The following is an 18,966-nucleotide window of genomic DNA, read 5'->3' as shown; positions in this document are numbered from 1 at the left end:
ATACTTGAAAGTGAACCAGCGTTTCTACTTCCGGAATGGCAGACCAAGGATCTCTGAAAATCCACCACCCCATAAAAGGCATGAGAGAAATGGCAAAGACAGTCAAAACCAATTTTTTCAGGTATCTGGAAATTAAAGGCTTACGACAGAGAATTTACTCAAGAAAGACAGCTGAATCTTGTTAAAATGACTTGTGGCAATGACTTGCCCTAATCTCATTCTCCTCTCCCCAGCTCCAGAGTAGCCTTGAAGATCAACAGCCCACAACTATAGTAACTGTGAAAACCGGTATCCTAACCATAGCGGTCTTCCGAGAGGGGAGGACAGATTTAGAGCTCCTCAAAAGCCCCATTCCCCTCAGACTATCACATTTTTGTAACTTTTTTTGAGTTTATTTTTGAGAGAGAGACAGAGACAGAGAGAGGGAAATATAGAATCTGAAGCAGACTCCAGGCTCTGAGATGTCAGCACAGAGCCTGATGCGGGGCTTGAACTCAGGAATGGCAAGATCATGACCTAGGCTGAAGTCGGATGCTTAACCAACTGAGCCACCCAGGCATCCCCAGACTGTCACTTTTTGATCTGCAGGACAGTTCACACTATATTCTCAGGGCCTGTTTTCATCTGACCAGGCACAATAGCAGTAAGCACATTCAGCACCTACATCTCAGATTATGAATACTATTCTATTAGAAGGAATCTGGGCCCCTTTGAGAAATGGCTGATGTGAGGGCTCAGGTGGGAACATACAAAATGAGCCTGGACCACCTGTTCCAAGTTCATCCAAGTGGTTGGCAGAATTCAATAACTTGTGGTTTTAAGACTGAAGTTCTCATTTCTTCCATGTCATTTGAAGGTTGTTCTCAGCTCTAGATACATGGCCCTCTCATAACATGGCAACTCATTTCTTCAAAGCCAGTAAAAGTTCCGTTCCAATCTTTGGCCTTAGGAAGGCCCCAGTCTCTTCTATGGGTTCATCTGATTATACCTTAGGCCTACTTGGGAATCATCTCCCTCTTGATTAAATTCCAAACCAACTGACTTAAGACCCCAATTATACCAAAGATAAAACCACTTCATCTTTGACATATAATAAAAGATAAGCATGGGAGTAAAATCCATCGTATAGTAATGCCCACAGAGGGAAGTGATTAAACGGGTGGTGTGCACCAAGGGCAAAGGATCTTGGGAGCCATCTGAATTCTGCCTACCACAAAGGGGGCAGGGGAAGTTGGGAGACATGGAACCACTCTTTTTCACACAAAAAACTTTTTATGTTTTCATAATTTATTAATCCAAAATAAATTTCCTAACAACTTATGTCACAATAAACTTTTGACTATACGCACATATAAGTTCAATTAAAAAATTACATTCAATCATACACGAATGTCACTAATAAGATCCACCATTTTTTATGTACCAGTAAGAAAAAATAACCTGCCGAGTAAAATGTGATATTCCACCAGCTGTAAAATACATTCCAATTTCAGAGATGTTAACTATGAAAATGCATATCCCAGAATGACACACAGCAACTAAAGATATGGCTATTTTTTCTTATTTTATTTTTGAGTAATGTGAAGAGTGTTGCAAATTTCACAGGAATCAGTATCACTTTGAGCTGAGCTGGGAATCTTATCCTTCCCAACTCAACATATACATTCTCTCCTTTGCTTTAAATAGATCTTTTCCTTCCCAGTTTCTGCTCCATGCTGGGAACAGAGCACTCCCTACTGTCCTGTTTCCTCCTTTCTCACACCCATTTCTTACTCTCTCCTGTCTGCAGGAACAGAGACAGGAAACACAGTCTTCAAGGAAGAAGGTGATTGGAGAGAAACACGAACTTTGGACAGACAAATGGAGGTTTGATTCTTGGCTCACATTTATTAGCTTGCCCTTGACTGTAGGTAACAGAGAACCCAAATCAAAATGGCTTAAAAGAGTAAATAAAATATGTTGAGGGGCGCCTGGGTGGCCCAGTCGGTTAAGCAGCCGACTCTTGATTACGGTTCAGGTCATGACCTCACAATTCATGAGTTCGAACCCCACACTGGGTTCTGCACTGACAGTGCTGAGCCGCCTGCTTGGGATTCTGTCTGCCCCTTTCCTGCTCGCGTGCTCTCTCAAACTTTAAAAAAAGGAAAAGAACATATGTTGAATTACTCATGTGGCATAACACAAAATCTGAAGGTTGGGATCTCCTAAGGCTGGTAGATTCCATGCTTCAGCTGCTATCAAGAACCCAGCTTCTTCCCAACTTCCTTCTGTGTCACCTTCAGCTGGTTAGCTAGCTCCCCTTGAGGTCATAAGGTGGCAGCATCAGTTCCGGGTGTCATATTTATTTATTTATTTATTTATTTTTTCAACGTTTTTTATTTATTTTTGGGACAGAGAGAGAGACAGAGCATGAACGGGGGAGGGGCAGAGAGAGAGGGAGACACAGAATTGGAAGCAGGCTCCAGGCTCCGAGCCATCAGCCCAGAGCCTGACGCGGGGCTCGAACTCACAGACCGCGAGATCGTGACCTGGCTGAAGTCGGGACGCTTAACCGACTGCGCCACCCAGGCGCCCCCCGGGTGTCATATTTAGACATGGCAATGTCGAACCTCCTTCTTGTGTACCTCAACAAATGATAACTTTCCCAGAAGTGTACCAGAGGACATGTTATCATATTTCAAGCCTAAACCAACTACTGGCAAAAATGGCATTTCCATTAGTGTTTTTCAACCTTGGCTATACTTTAGAATCACCTGGGAGCTACTGAAATTCTCACGTTCACACCCCAGGCCTCCCTGTAACCCTATCCCCTGCCAAAAAAATTCAGAATTTCTGGGAGTAGTCCCCAGGCATCAGTTAGTTGTTTTTTTGTTTTGTTTTTTAAGTTTTCCTTTTAAAAAGAATTCAATGAGAAGCCAAGGTTGAGAACCACAACTTCAGATTCTTGTTGATACAACTCGAAGGGTTGAAGTCAGAGCCCACCATCTACAAACCACAGATGATGTTATGGAGGAAGGAACGACACCCAAGCAAAACTAAAATTCTGTTAAGAAGGGGAGGGGCGCCTGGGTGGCTCAGTCGGTTAAGCGGCCGACTTCGGCTCGGGTCATGATCTCGCGGTCCGTGAGTTCAAGCCCCGAGTCGGGCTCTGTGCTGACAGCTCAGAGCCCGGAGCCTGTTTCGGATTCTGTGTCTCCCTCTCTCTGACCCTCCCCCGTTCATGCTCTGTCTCTCTCTGTCTCAAAAATAAATAAACGTTAAAAAAAAAAGTTTAAAAAAAAAGAAGGGGAGAAAACACATGTAATGGTATGCAACTAAGTATATAAGCTATGGATACTCAAGGCAGGTAACGCCTTCTTACAGACATGGTTTCCTCAGCTACCATTGCTATAATAATCCCTATTATAGGGTTGTAATGGGTACTGAAAAGGATTTCATATATATAATCCTAACATTCAGCAGGTGTTTAACCTGAGATATTCTGATCTCAGTAAACTCCAAATGTGTCATTTGTGCTTCTAATTGGCAGTATGAGCCCCATATTCCTTAGGCCAGATCACCAAATCACATGGTATTCTGACCTCAACAAGCAACAGCTCAGAAGAAATCTTTGAATGCAACCCCCCCTCCCCCAATGGTTATACTTATCAAAACCAGTCAGTGAACTGAGACACTTGTGCTAGAAGTCAGGAAACCTTAATAGGTTCTTAATAGACAGGGACAAGTCATTTAACATCTGTGAGTCCTAATTCCTTAAATCCTAAAATTGTATTAAGTCAAAACACCAAAAGACTACACACTCAACTTCTAGTGTCTTACCATCTGAAAAAAATTGAGTTTTACAGTCTTGTGGCTTTTAGTAACTGACCACAAAAAAAAAAAGTTATATGAAACCTGTTACACAGAATCTTAGAAATAAAAATTTTGTTCACTTTACTTAGTGATTTCCACAATGAGGACTCACATAAGAACTGTTTACATGAATTATTAGAAGAGGTGAGGTTTTTACATATCACCTCCTTTCTGATCAAAAGAGGTCAAACAGGTAACCACTTTATCTTTTCTGTTTTGGCTCCAAAAAAGATCAGAGATAAATTTAATATAGCCATGTGAATCATGATGGCCAAATGATATAGAAATCCATGTACAGACTTTCCTATTACAACTCTCTTATGTACATTTCTTCTGGTCCATATTTTTAACTGATGATGGCTTAAAATTTTTTTTAATTTTAAGTAGGCTCCATGCCCAATGTGGGGCTTGAACTCACAATCCTGAGATCAAGAGCTGCATGCTCTACTGACTGGTCCAGTCAAGTCACTCCAAACTATGGTTTTAGTATTCATGTATCTGCTTGGAGCTGCATCAAGGTTCACTGACGTTTACTTCACAGAAGAAAACCAAGAGGAGCAGTGAGGAGAAGGCAGCAGCAACTAAACGTGGTATGGCTGAGATGGCCATACGACAAAGCATTTAAGACCTGGAAGACGAATGGATCTTGATTCAGACTACACGTGGGCAGGGATGGCTGAAGCAGGACACTGGGAAATGGGCTCTAACTGAGGAAAAGAGAGTAACTAGAGAGAAGTAGTAGAAAATGGAGGCAGGAGATTTCGCTGGAAGGTGCTATAATAACTCAGATAGAAGAGACTCACAGCCTAATGACTCCTTTAGGTACAAAGGGCACATCAGAGAGAACTGGCTCTCCTCAACCTGATTTAACAGAAGTGAAGAGATTTCATGGACACAAATACGTCTGCCTCTCCAAAACAATGGCTGTTAAATAAGAGTTTAAAAAGTGTTCATTTGAGAGTGCATGCACATACACATACATATGGGGGAGGGGCAGAGAAAGAGAGAGAGGGAGAGATTCCCAAGCAGGCTCGGTGCTGTCAGCGCAGATCCCGACACGGGGCTTGAACCCATGAACCGTGAGATAATGACCTGAGCTGAAATCAAGAGGTGGATGCTCAACTGACCGAGCCCCCCAGGCGCCTATAAAATAAGAGCTTTTTAAATTTCTCTGACTTCTCAGTCCCTGAAAACTCTGCTCGGTCTTTTAAGTTTACAAGTGGGATGGATACTGCCACTTGAAGTATAAAATTTTTTTCTTAAAATGAACTTTACATATATGTAAACATTTGTGCCTCATCAGAAATAAACTGTATGTGAATTAACATTATAAGGAAATAAATTGTTAAACTGTCATAGAAAATTAAATGTTAAGTACTATCAAGGTTCTTAGAAATAGGAAAGTAGAAGGTAAATGTTCCTATTTATTCCCTTTTCTATGCAGTTGATCCCATATCCACCTCATAGAGTTATATGGCTTAAATAAGAACGTTAAACAGTATTAAATGAAATAGCATACAGCACATGGATGGTAAGTGTGCATAAATGTTAGCTTACTGTCCACCAATGTTAACTAACATATAAATTTGCCACGAAATTGACCTTCTGCAATTGTGAGCTATGACAGATGTGGAAATCCTTTGAATTGTATATGATGTTTAAAGATACAAAGTATCAATTCTACAGGTGATATAACCACTTCTTTGCACAATTTCATTAAATTATCAAAGGCTTTTGCAAAGGATCCTTTTGAAGTATCAACTCAACCTCTCTCCTCTGTGACTTCCTCTGGCAGCCACTAGTGCATTGTCTTGCCCTCCTCCCTAGCCACAGCCAGGGAATAAACCAATCAACCTGGCAGATAGCAATGGGCCATGAAGAGATGACACTCTTAGCTCAGAGACTCCTATGCTAAGGGCCCAGGAACTATCCTGGTTTCTTGTTTTCCTAGGTCTTGTCTGATAAACCTTTGCTTGAAATATGCGCAACTCCATTTCTTATGTTAGCAGGATTAGGTTATAAGCAAAATAACTGACTCATGTTTTCAAACAGGACTTTGTTAAGAATTGTCATTACCTTTGGTGTACTCTATGTATCCAGCAAGCTAGAGATGCTATTATTCTTCCCAGCAATATAACAATATGATAATGACAGTTTCAGGCTCATAGTATTGTTCTAATAATAATCAGTACCACTATATAAAAGTGCATATTTAGAATTTCATTATCTGTGCTTGGAGAACTTTCTATTTGACGATTATGTTAGAGATGCCATCACATTTCTAAAATTTACATTTTACACAAATGTACAGTCTCACTACAGTTTATGCACCAATGAGAAAGATAACCGTTCTTATAGCTTAACAAAAAAGTTAAAAACTCCAAGTTTAGGAATGGTATAGCAAGAAACATTGTTCCATTTTATTTACAACACTAAGAAATTGGAAACAACAGGAAAGTGGTTTTAAAAAATCACAAAACTGTAATTTAAGCCATAAAACAAAATTGTGAGCAACCATTAAAAATATGTTGCAAATGTATTTAATGACATGAAAAGATCTAACTGTATAGTCATCATCCACCTGCTATCCCAATGTGTTCCTAGAGAAACCTAACAGTTTTCTCTTCAATCTCCTGTATCTCTTCATGCATCTGCATTCAGCCTAATCTTCCTTCCTATTTTACTGACAAAACTCCATCAGAAAAGACTTCTGCAATTTACTACCACAACAATTGCCTACCAGCCAGCAGCATCTCTGCCGTATATGTTCCTTTCCTGTTCCACTGGTTGGAACAGCTTGGTGAAGACCAATCCCCTCACTTATACACTAGATTCTGCCCCTCCCACCATCGATTAGAGAAGATGCACAACATCATAATGACACAAGAGGGCGCTTTAAATGAGGACTCTTGTAAACCACTCCAAATCAACAGTCTTGAACAGGCGTAGACATAAGTACTCTTCATCCATACAAAACTATGGAAGAAAATAACAAAAATACATCAGCTGCTGAAAATTACCAATTTTAGACACCCCTACTCCCTTCCCCCCAAAAATCAGCAGCAGCAGCAAACTGTAACACAAAAATCCAAACTGAATTCAATATCCCTGTTTAAGAATATGAAAAAACAATCTGAATCGAAATTCAAAAACTAAAACAAACACTGAACCAAAAAAACAGAAGTAATGAAACAAGAGCTGACTGATCTCAGAAATGATACAAAAAAGAGATCATGTCAAAAATATAGCCTATATTATAAGACAGATTTGAATGGAAACAATAAGGGTTACTGGATAAAAGTGGAAAAAGAACAAAGAATAAAAATGAGATGAAGAAAGCAAAATTTATAAAAGAATAAAAAAAGAAAATTCATCATAGAGAGGGAAAACACATAAATATAACAATTTACACAGTAACTATAATAAAAAATGACAGAAGCTAACCCAAACGTTCAGTCATTTCAATAAATGTGAATGGGCTCAATCCACTTATCAAAAGAAGTAAAGGATTTTTGGTTTGGCTCAAATAACAAAACCCAAACTATACATGCTATATAAGAAAGGCTAGAACTTAACTCAGAAAAGCTAAAAAACAAAGTGGTGGGCAAATAAATACTAAAAGCAAATGTAACCAAATTTCCAGTTGCAATGTAAAATCTGAAACAATTAGAAGGAACGTTTTGTACTTCTACATTAAAACCTATTAGTCTATACTGTAGGTAGGATGGATGTTTAACCCATACTTTATACATCTTCCATCTTCCAATCCACTCTATGGATTACTGACATAACATATACTCAAGAATTGGTGTTTAACAACATTAAACATTTTTACTGTTTCATTGAGGACTTTCTTTTTTTTTTAAGTTTATTTAATTATTTTGAGAGAGAGAGAGCAGAAGCAGGGGAGGAGCTGAAAGAGGGAAACAGAATATCTCAGTAGACATAGAAAACACACTTGATGGGGTGCCTAGGTGGCTTAGTTGGTTAGGCATCCGACTCTTGATTGTGGCACAGGTCATGATCTCACAGTGGTTGAAATAGAGGCCCATTTCAGGCTCTGTGCTGACAGCGCGAAGACTTAGGATTCTGTCTCTCCCTCTCTCTCTGCCCCTTCCCCACTCACACACACGGGCTCTCTTTCTCTTAAAATAAATAAATAAATAAATAAAAACTTAAAAAAGGGGGGGGGGGGGGACACACTTGATGAAATCCAACACCCATCCGTGATAAAAGCTCTCTATAAAACAGGAATAGAAAGGAACTTCCTCAAACCAATGAAGAGTATCTCTGAAAAACCTACAACTAAAATCATATATGATGGTGAAGGACTGAATGCTTATTGCCTAATATCAGGAAAAAGGCAATGCTATCTGCTGTCCCTTCTATTTAACATTGCACAGGACGTTTTAGTCAGTGAGATCAGTCAAGAAAAAGAAATAAAAGGCAATCAGATTAGAAAGCAAGAAGTAAAACTGTCTTTATTCTCATATAATATGTTGAAATTCCTAAGGAATACACCCACACACACACACACACACACACACACACACACACACACAAACACACACACACTCTACAGCTAATAAATGAGTTCAGCTAAGTCTCAGCAAACAGGATCAAAATACAAAAATTAGGGGCTCCCAAGTGGCTCAGTTGGCTAGGTGTCCAACTTTGGCTCAGGTCATGATCTCACAGTTTGTGGGTTTGAGCCCTACATCAGGCTCTGTGCTGACAGTATGGAGCCTGATTGGGATTCTCCCTCCCTCCCTCCCTCTCTCTGCCCCTCCTCTACTCATGCTTTCTCTCTCAAAAATAAATAAACTTAAAAAAATACAAAAATTAATTCTATTTCTCTTTACCATGAATGTATGACCCAAAAATGAAGTTTAATTCCTCTCATCAACACCATCAAAGGAAAAATACATGTAAATAAATTTAACAAAAGTGTAAACAACACACTTGTACACTGAAAAGTACAAAACTGAGAGAAATTAAGGATCTAAATTGAGATACATTCCATATTCACAGACCAGAAGATTCAATTAACACTGTAATTTTCCACAGATCAACGTAATGTTTGTCAAAATTCCAACACAGGTTTTTTGCAGAAATTTACAAGCTGATCTTGAAATTTATATGGAAAAGCACAAGACACTAAATTAGCCAAAACAATCCTTGAAAAGGTGAACAAAACCAGACAGCTTCTATTTCCTTATTTTAACACATAGTATAAAGCTATAGAATCACAAGACACTATCACAAGACAGTGTGATAACATATAAGGGTAAACATACAGAGCAACAGATAAACATATAGAGCCTAACATATAACATATAAAGATACACATCTACAACAACAGAACACAACTGAAAGTCCAGAAAGAAATTTTTACATTTATAGTCAACTGATTTCTGACAAAGATGCCAAGGCAACTCACTGGGGAAAGGGCAGTCTTTTTTTTTGAAATGCGGCTGGGACAATGGGATATCTATATGCAAAAAGAAAAATTTAGATCCTTAGACCACACTTTTCTCAAGAATTCAAAATGAATTATAGACATAAATGAAAGAGCTAAAACTATAAAAATTTTTAGAAGAAAACATAGGTGAATCTTGTGATCTTGCGTTAGAATTTTTAGATAGAACCTCAAAACCATGATCCATAAAAAAAAAAAAAATACACTTAGGGCATCAAAATTAAAATGTTCATGCTTTAATAGACACTATTTTAAAAATATAAGCACAAACTGGGACAAAAAGACAAAGTCACATATTGGGACAAAATATTTCCAAATTATATATGTGATAAAGGACTTGTATCCAACATATAAGAACTCTTACAACTCAACAGTATGAAAATGATCCGATTAAAGAATGGGTAAAGATCTGAATTGACCAATGGCACATGAAAAGATGCTTAACACCAGTAATCATTAGAAAAATGCAAATTACAACCATAATGAGATACCTCCTCACTAGAACAGCCACAATCAAAACAACTGACAGTAACAAATGTGGGTGAGCATGTGAAGAGACTAGAATCTTCTTACATTGCTATCTGGGATGCAAAATGATGCAGCCACTTTGGAAAACAATGTGGCAGTTCTTAAAAAGTTAAAAATACATTTACTGTAAGACCCAGAATCTCCAAAACATACAATGGAATAATGGGGGCAATTTTATATGCACACACACACACACACACACACACACACACACACGTGAGATCGGGGTGCCTGAGTGGCTCAGTTGGTTGAGCATCCAACTCTTTCTTGATTTTGCCTCAGGTCATGATCCCAGAGTCGTGAGAACAAGCCTTGCATGGAGCCTGCTTGGGATTCTCTCTCTCTCACTCTCTCTGCCCCTCTCCCCCACTCACATACACACTCTCTCTCTCTAAAAATAAAAAATATATAAATCTTTAAAAAAATAATAAAGTTTCTTTAAAACAAAAAGTGATCTATGCTAAGGCATGAATGAATCTCAAAAACATCATACAATGTGAAAAGAATTAGAAGCAAAAGACCACATATTAAAGTTTATACGAGATGCCCAGAAAAGGCAAATCTAGAAATAGTAAGATCAGTGGTTACCTACAACTGGATATGGGACTGGGGAATGACTTAAAATGGGTCTAAGGGATCTTTTGGGGGATGTCAAAAACATTCTAAAACTGGATTTGGTGATGTCACACAACTTTTAAATTTACCAAAAAGTATTAAATTTTACACTAAAAACAAGTGAAAACTATATCAAAGTAAGTAAAAGGGCCCAAAATAGCCAAGCCATTCATGGAGAACAGCATTAGAAAAACTATCAAAGTATATAAAATCCAGTAAAACTACAGTAATTAAGACAGAGTATTAAAGAAAAAAAACAAATGAAGCAGAACAGATACCCCAGAAATAGATCTTTGTCTGAAGGAAACTTATCTATACCAGAGGGACCAGGCATTACAGATCAGTGGGGAAAGGGCAGTGTTTTCAGTTGAATGGTATGGAGAGAATGCTTATCCATATAAAGAAAGAGAGGGAAAATAAGGTGTTAAAAAAGAAATCAGTTAGTTTTAATTCTTCTCATCTCCCACTAGCCACAGCCACTCTCTTTTTCATGTAATTTAGCGGCTCCTCCTACATGGAAACTACAAGAGTGTACTTCCCTACTTTCCGACTTTGGACTTGGCTATGTATCTTACTTTGGCCAATGGGTTGTGTGTAAATGTGATGATACAAACAGCCTTGAGCTTCTGCCAATGCTGTGAGAAGAACACATCCCAGCTAGCCCACTGATGCCAGGAGGAGACTGAGACAAACGTGGGCCAGAACCATCCTGGTCAACCTGCTTTAAGAAGCAGAGCCAACCTAGCCAAGGCCAGCCCAGATCAGGCTATTCCCAGCCAATCTGCAGATGCACAGAAAAAAGAAATGTTTATTTTTACATGCTGAGAAGTTTGTGGTTGTTAACACCATTAAATTAGCAACTATTACCAGGTACTTTTTTCAAAGGAGTAAAAAATAAATGTAAAAAGCAAAACCCCAAAACTTAAACAGATTGCCAAAATAAGCAATTCTGCTCCCAGAGGCACCTCAGAAAAAGTGAAAAGACAGTTTACAAAATGGGGAGACCTGCCACACATACCTCACAAAGGATTATATCAGGAATATGTAAAATCAATTTAAGGACAGTCCAGCCCAATAGAAATGTAAGCAAAAAACACTAACAGACATTTCACCAAAGATGAAACTCAAAAGCTAGCAAGCATAAGAAAAGACGCTGAGCTTTATGAAAATAAAGCTATGTGACATCACTTTTATGCCCAATAAACTGGTAGAAAAAAAAATTAAAGACTTGACAATACAAAGTATTGGCAAGTATAGAGTAAAAGGATTTATTTTACACAGTTGACGGGAATACAAATCATTCTAACTACTTTCGAAAAGATTAGTATTGTTTTAAAATTTTAAGATACAATTCTACTCCTTGGTTTATAACCAAGATAACTTACACACATTTACGTCAAAAGACATGTATGTTATTAGATATATTAATTACACATTATTAGCAATACTTTATATTTAAAATATTGAAAATAACCTAAATGTCCATCATTAGTAGAATGTTTAAGTAAATGTTAACATATTTACAGAATGAAATGCTATGTAAAAGTATAAATTAATGAATAAGAGCTTTGTGGGTCTACATGAACGAATCTTAGAAACATAATGTTGAGTGAAAATACCAAGTCACCAATAAATACACAGAATACTTGTTTAAAAAAAAATCCAAACTGGTGGGGATCCTGGGTGGCTCAGCAGGTTAAGCATCTGACTTGATTTCGGCTCAGGTCATGATCTCACAGTTCATGAGATTGAGCCCCATTGGGCTCTGTGCTGAGCCTGCTTGGGATTCTCTCTCCCCTCTCTTTGCCCCTCCCCCAATGCTCGCTCGTTCACTCTCTCTCTCTCAAAATAAATAAGCATTTAAAAAAAAATCCAAACTGTTTAAATAAAATCCAAACACAAGCAAAACTAAATACAGTATTTAGTGAATCGCATACATTGGCGAATCTACATAGAAACAAGAGGAGAATGAAAATACAAAAGATAGTGACAAACAGAGGGAAGCAGGTCCAAGGAGACGGGAGATATATATCTATGTATATGTATCAGATATTTTATAATTTTTTAGCAGGGGAGGAGAAAGAAAAAGATTTCTATTTTAGAAAATGGAAAAGCCCTATGTTTCCATGCCAATTTCTAGAGGTGTTTCAGAGAAATAAAAGGAAATGTGCTAAATTCTAATTTTACCTTTTTCATACCTTTATTTTCATGATGACTTCTTCTCAGTATCCAAAACCTAATATGAAAAAAAACCACACATTTTTATGCATCAATATCAAATTCAGGTACATCATAATGGTCTTGTAATTTTCTAATGATTCCAATACTATTTATCCTAGTAATTATAATACCGTAAGAACAACTGAAACATAACTTTTACATCTCTTTTTTCCATATATATTTCATACTAATAACAAAATACTTGGTATGACTTTTTTTTTTTTAAGTTTATTTATTTTGAGAGAGAGAGAGAACGCGCACATGTGAGCAGGGCAGAGAGAGAGGGAGAGACAGAATCCCAAGCAGACTCTGAGCCATCAGCACCAATCCTGACATGGGGCTCGAACTCAGAAACTGTGAGATCATGTCCTGAGCCAAAATCAAGAGTCGGATACTTAATTGACTGAGCCACCCAGGTGCCCCTTGGTATGACTTTTAATTCCAGGGTAAGCCTTCATATTTTACAACATAAAAATATCCATAAATAAGCACCTTTGACTTTCTCATATTTGCACACACTCAAGAGAACTTCTGCCACAAGATGATATGGCTTGGTTCTAGAAGAATCTTTCATTTTCGCTTAAATTTCAATTTAATTTTAAAGGCACAGACTCTAACTAACATATGGGAGATGAAAGAATATAAATTACTATTTTTTCAATTATCTTTCCTCACTGACTGGAAGAACATTTGAAGAAAACTTTGAAATAACTATTTAAGGATGCTATGACATAACTTTAAAACATTCATCACACAATGATTCTTAGCTTTCCTTCTAAGAGTATAACAGGAGTACTAGTTCTCCTATTTGCTTTGTTTTCCTTTGGTTAGCTTGGCTACTAAGGTTACTAACTACTTTGAAAGTTTTAAGAACATTCCAATTTATACTTATTGCTTGCATAAGTATAACGTTCTTACCAGCAATAAGTATATATTTTCCTTTAAGCTACAAAAAATATATATACAAATGAATAATTCTCTAAACAGAATTAAATTCTAAGATTGTCAATCCTAACATATCCCAAATGGTAACCTATGAGGCATTCTCCTTAAAGAATAGTATGTTTCCAAATTCTTGCCCTTAGTTCAAACATATTCTTTAAAAAAGAAAAACAAAAATTAAAATTCTACTTACTTTGGCCAACAATTCTTGTGTTTCAGGAGTCAGTGGAGCATGTGAAAACTTGCAATAGTCACCCTGATAACATTTTGTTCCTGTATGGTAAAACTTGCAAGGATATTCATGTAACTCAAGTGTTAAGGAAGAGAACAATTTTAATCCAACTAAAATAATTTATAATTTATTAACTTTATGTTCCCTGTATAAAGGCCTTTCCTCCTAATAGAAACACTAAATTCTCTATTTAAAATATGATAAATTATGAATTGAACTATATGAAACATCTAATTTTAGGATAATTATAATAAATCAAGTTTATTGGCTATCACATGAAACTTTCCCTTCATATTCATTTTTATAATAAATTATAGGTCTGTTTCAATGACGTAAGGAAAGTTTGTGTGTTTTAAATACTTTAAGAAATGTGATTATTATTTTTTTATAATTTTTTTAAGTTTATTTATTTATTTTGAGAAAGAAAGAGAGAGAGCATGAGCAGGGGAGGGGCAGTGAGAGAAGGGGACAGAGGATCTGAAGTGGGCTCAGCAGAGAGCCCCAATGTGGGGCTCAAACCATGAGATCATGATCTGAGCTGAAGTTGGATGCTTAACCAACTGAGCCACCCAAGCACCCCAGAAATGTGATTATTTTTAAGGCATTCTTTTGGGGTAGAGGCAATAAAGCCAATGACGATGATAGGTTTTACAAATCTGGATCCTTTATATATTAGGTTTACTTAAAATAGAATGAACTTAAACAACTTCAACATTGTTTTCTAGAAAAAAAACTCTCAAGTTAGAGTTTGAGATTCCCTATACTGCATGACTGAAGGAAAACAACTTTTGTGGTACCCAAAGGTGCTATTACCATAAAATTTTTATGTTCTATGTTTTTACAACCTGTCTGTACCATTTGCATTAAAGAGTTAAGGTTATTCTCCAAATTAAAGGACAATTCAGTACAGACTATACAGAAAACAAGTACTCCCAAATGACGCCTTTTTTTTTTTTTTTTTTTTTTTTTTTTTTAAACAAAGTAACTCATATGAGGGTGCCTAGCTGGCTTAGTTGGTAGATCATATTACTCTTAATCTCAGGGTTGTAAATTCAAGTCCCACGCTGGGGGTACAGATTACTTAAATAGAAAATCATTAATAACAACAAAGTAGTTGTATATATGTATATACACATACATAGCTATATCTCTATGAACATAGATATAATTAGTTAATGTCACAGCAGAAATTCTGAGTCTTTCTGTGGGTTGAATAGGTCTCATGAACCTGCTGCTATGCTATCCAAGTGAAGGATCTTCATTTGAGAGAATTATTAGAGAATCCATCTTTTCTTTCTTGGGGAAAAAAAAAATCACACAATTTAACCACTTTGATATGGATTTGGGCTTGGGTAACATAATTTTGCCATAGCTAAAACACGGGTTTTATTCAAAATTATACATACTTAAAATGTTCATGTAAATATTTATAAAAAGTAAAATTATATCTTGTGATAAAGGATATTATGCAAATACAGACAATTTTCACCTCTGGTACAATATCCTTGTACATAAAACTTGCACATTTCCTTTTTCTTCTCTATCTCTGCATCATGATCAAATTTACACTGGTCTCCCTGGGCGAAAGGAAAGAACAAGGACAAGCCATTATTTCTCAGTTAAGTCATGCAGTTCCTACTAATCTTAAAATAAGCAAATGGTTCCAGAAAAAAATCTGAGAAGCCCTACAGTCTAATTCTTAACGAGCTATCGTATAACCACTCCACATGTATCTGCTTAAAATCTTGTTACATCCTAAACCTTTTTAACACAAAGTATTTTTTAAAAAAAAATGCTTATTTATTTGATAGAGAGAGCCTGAACATGAGCAGGGGAGGGGCAGAAAGAGAGGGAGAGAGAGAATCCCAATCAGGCTCCACAGTGCCAGCACAGAGCCTGCCACCAGGGCTCAATCCCACGAACTGTGAGATCATGAGCTGAGCTGAGATCAAGAGTCAGCAGTTTAACTGACTGAGACACCCAGGTGCCCCTAAAAAGTATCTTTTTTAAACATAAAATAATACTTCAGTAAAGCTTTCTAACTGAACCTTTTCCAGAAGGAAAGAGTTATAAAATGTACAGGTATGCTTTTAGAGTATCCAATGGAGACAGGAGTTGGCTTTTGTACATTTTTGCTATACCTTACATTTTAGTATATTTTTGCTTACGCAGTTTTTTATACCTTAATACATTTCCTTTCAAGAAAATATTTACAAACTTGTTTCCCCTTGCGTTCCACTGTATGTTGGTTGATGAATCCCTGACTCATTCTCACATGCTGCTGCTTCTCTTTCGGTTTACCATCCTTTGAAAACAAAAACAAAGAAATTAATGTGAGAAATATAAATTTAAATATTTTATTCCACTGCACAAAATTATTTTGACCACCTTTAAAACATTAAAAAGTGACTCTTCTAAACTGGCCTACATGTGTAAGATTTGGACTTTTGCACATCAGTTGAAAAATAAATGTTCTGCCAATTACAACAGAATTCCAGCACTGAACGTGTTTGGTCAATTTGAATTATTTTACTATACTTTGCCCTTATTTTTAAAAATTGAATAAGCAATTTTTTAAAATGAAAATGCTGCTACTTGTGATAAAAAATGAAATCCGGGAATAAGGCTCTTGAGAACGACGGAGACAAAACTGGAGACTGTAAGGTAAACCGAAAGCGGTATACTCTTTAAGTTCAATGAGATGCTCACTGGGTGAGAGCGGAGAATAATAACCAGCTCTATCTAGTAAACAAATATAACCTCAAAGATGGCAACAGAGATATAAAAACAAAAGGTGACCTTTATATAAAAACAAAAGGGGAATCTCATAATACATTTTAGCTCTTTAGAAACCTAAACCATTTTAGCCCGTTAACCTGTGGTACAATTTACATACAATGTCTTCATCCCAAACTTCTGAACATGTTTAGGAATTAAATATGTGCAAAGAAGAGACCTGACTACGTTTACGTGATCTGCTTTGTAATGACGTTAAATTTCTACTTAACACCATCAAAATTATGTGTCCAATATGTGCCAGTTTAAATCTTTGGTTTTATTTGACTATGTTATTAAATTCTAACACAGGTTTACAATTTGCTACTCATGTAGAAGGGCTGTCAACTTTAGCTGAATAATCATTTGAGTCCATGTAAACCAAATGAAGGGAATACCAACAGGGTCAGGAGATACAGGCTGTGGCCTGGCCCTGTGTGACTGAGCAGACACCTGAACCCCCAGGGCTTCAGAGTCCTCATTTGTAAAATATGGAAACATATATAAATATGTTTCAATCCATAATATTTGGTATTTCTAATATTTTACCACCCCTGACTCTTGTCTTCTGGACCCAGCCTAACAAAAAAGTTTGTTTAAAACACCTCAGAAAAGCAGAGTCCAGAGGAGTCACTTACTATTCTACCCTGATTACATCTGCAGACCAAGGAAGAGGAACTTCTACAAAGCAAAATCAAAACACCAAGCGGATAGGGGGTGTTTTGTAAGCCAATGCTCAGAAATATTCATTTTTAATTTCCAGAGGGGAGACAAATACTGATAGACCAGGAACCGCAATCACAGCAACTCTGTAAGACTCTGTGACCTTTGAAGTGTTCTCTGGGCTACTTTACCTTCTCCCTGCTCCTCCTGCTTTTCCAGTCTCTGACAGTACAACACTGCAAAATCAAGGGACTTGTGTGCACGTATTCAGGTAAACAGGTTCAACGTTAAGGCTTAACACAGGTGCTGGCAGCTCATGAGGGAGAGGGAAGGAGCTGCAATAGTGACAAGGAAGAATGTGGAGAGCCAACTGATGGTGAGAGGAGATTTTTCACCGTCAGAGAACCCTCGTTTTATGGCTTGCCACTGAGGTAGGTGCAAGATGAATATCCTGCAGCATGTAGGCGTTCTCCTACGTGCCCATACTCTTGTACCTGTTCCTGTGAGCCACTGTTCCTCAGTGAAGCGTTGGATCCTTTGTGTCCGGCGCCAGGCCATTTTCGCTTCATTTTCTTCTGTTTACCATTTTTCTGTACAGCTTTAAGGTTTTTATTTTTTTGTTTAACAACTAAAAACAAAAAAGTTAATTCTGTTTAATCTTAAACATTAAATTAAATCTTAAAATGCTTAATTTTAATCTATGATGACATAAAAGTACAATGGCAGTTTACTTTAAAATTTTTTTAACGTTTGTTTCTTTTTGAGAGGGAGAGAGAGAGAGACAGAGTGTGAGTGGGGGAGGGGCAGAGAGAGAGGGAGTCACAGAATCCAAAGCAGACTCCAGGCTCTGAGCTGTCAGCACAGAGCCCAACGTGGGGCTCAAACTCATCAACCAGGAGATCATGACCTGACCCAAAGTCAGATACTTAACTGACTGAACTACCCAGGCACCCCGGCAGTTTACTCTTAAGTGCATTCTGGGGCGCTTGGGTGGCTCAGTCAGTTGAGCATCTGACTTTAGCATGGATTATGATCTCATGATTCATGAGTTCAAGCCTCACATTGGGTTGTGCTTTGGCAGCTCAGAGCCTGCTTCAGATCCTCTGTCTCTCTCTCTCTCCTCCTCCCCTGCTCGCTTGCGTGCTCTCTCTTGCTCTTAAAAATTAATAAAATAAACACCTAAAAAAAAAAAGTACATTCTATAATAATCCAGGAGGAGTTCTCCACTGCTCACTGAGTGAAAAGTGGTACGATGCTGACCTTTCTGGAAGCTCTGGGATTAAGAGACCAAAAGGAGAATTAATATATTCTGGATCCCCAATTCATTCCTTATGAAAATAGATAAGGTAGGGAGGCCTGGGTGGCTCAGTCGGTTAAGTGTCCAACTATCAGTTTCGGCTCAGATCATGATCTGGCAGTTTCATGAGTTCAAGCCTCACATCAGGCTGTGTGCTGATGGTGCGGAGCCTGCTTGGGATTCTCTCTCTCTCTTTCCCTCTCTCTCTGCCTCTCCCCTACTCATGCTGCCTCTGTCTCTCTCAAAATAAATAAACAAACTTAAAAAAAATTTTTTTTAATAGATAAGGTATAGTCAGGAAGAAAGAAAAGCAAGATAATTAATGAAATCAATCTTGCTTGCCACCAGCCAGATCCTTTTGAA

General features: G+C 37.4%; 1 protein-coding gene across 9 annotated transcripts in view; it reads right to left on the bottom strand.

The window, feature by feature from the left end:
* Positions 1–2,101: 2,101 nt before the first annotated feature.
* Positions 2,102–18,966, bottom strand: part of ZC3H8 (zinc finger CCCH-type containing 8) — a 30,540-nt gene continuing 13,675 nt past the window's right edge. For 2 of the 9 annotated variants that reach the window (XM_007082344.3, XM_015537619.2), the window contains 6 exons: positions 17,801–17,934; positions 16,051–16,173; positions 15,334–15,445; positions 13,830–13,939; positions 12,662–12,710; positions 6,728–6,828 (listed from right to left, as the gene is read on the bottom strand). In XM_007082344.3, the coding sequence (XP_007082406.1) occupies positions 12,681–12,710; positions 13,830–13,939; positions 15,334–15,445; positions 16,051–16,173; positions 17,801–17,934 (509 nt within the window). In that variant the 3' untranslated portion in view covers positions 6,728–6,828; positions 12,662–12,680. Of the gene's footprint in view, positions 2,132–3,238; positions 4,481–6,727; positions 6,829–12,661; positions 12,711–13,829; positions 13,940–15,333; positions 15,446–16,050; positions 16,174–17,800; positions 17,935–18,966 lie in introns of those variants that run through there. The other 7 variants (XM_007082346.3, XM_015537618.2, XM_042982000.1 and 4 more) reach the window with 7 other exon arrangements.

Source organism: Panthera tigris, chromosome A3 (genome assembly GCF_018350195.1).
Source record: "Panthera tigris isolate Pti1 chromosome A3, P.tigris_Pti1_mat1.1, whole genome shotgun sequence".
NCBI lineage: Eukaryota > Metazoa > Chordata > Mammalia > Carnivora > Felidae > Panthera > Panthera tigris.
The sequence above is the reverse complement of the archived record's forward strand: the minus strand, read 5'-3'. Positions and strand labels throughout refer to the sequence as shown.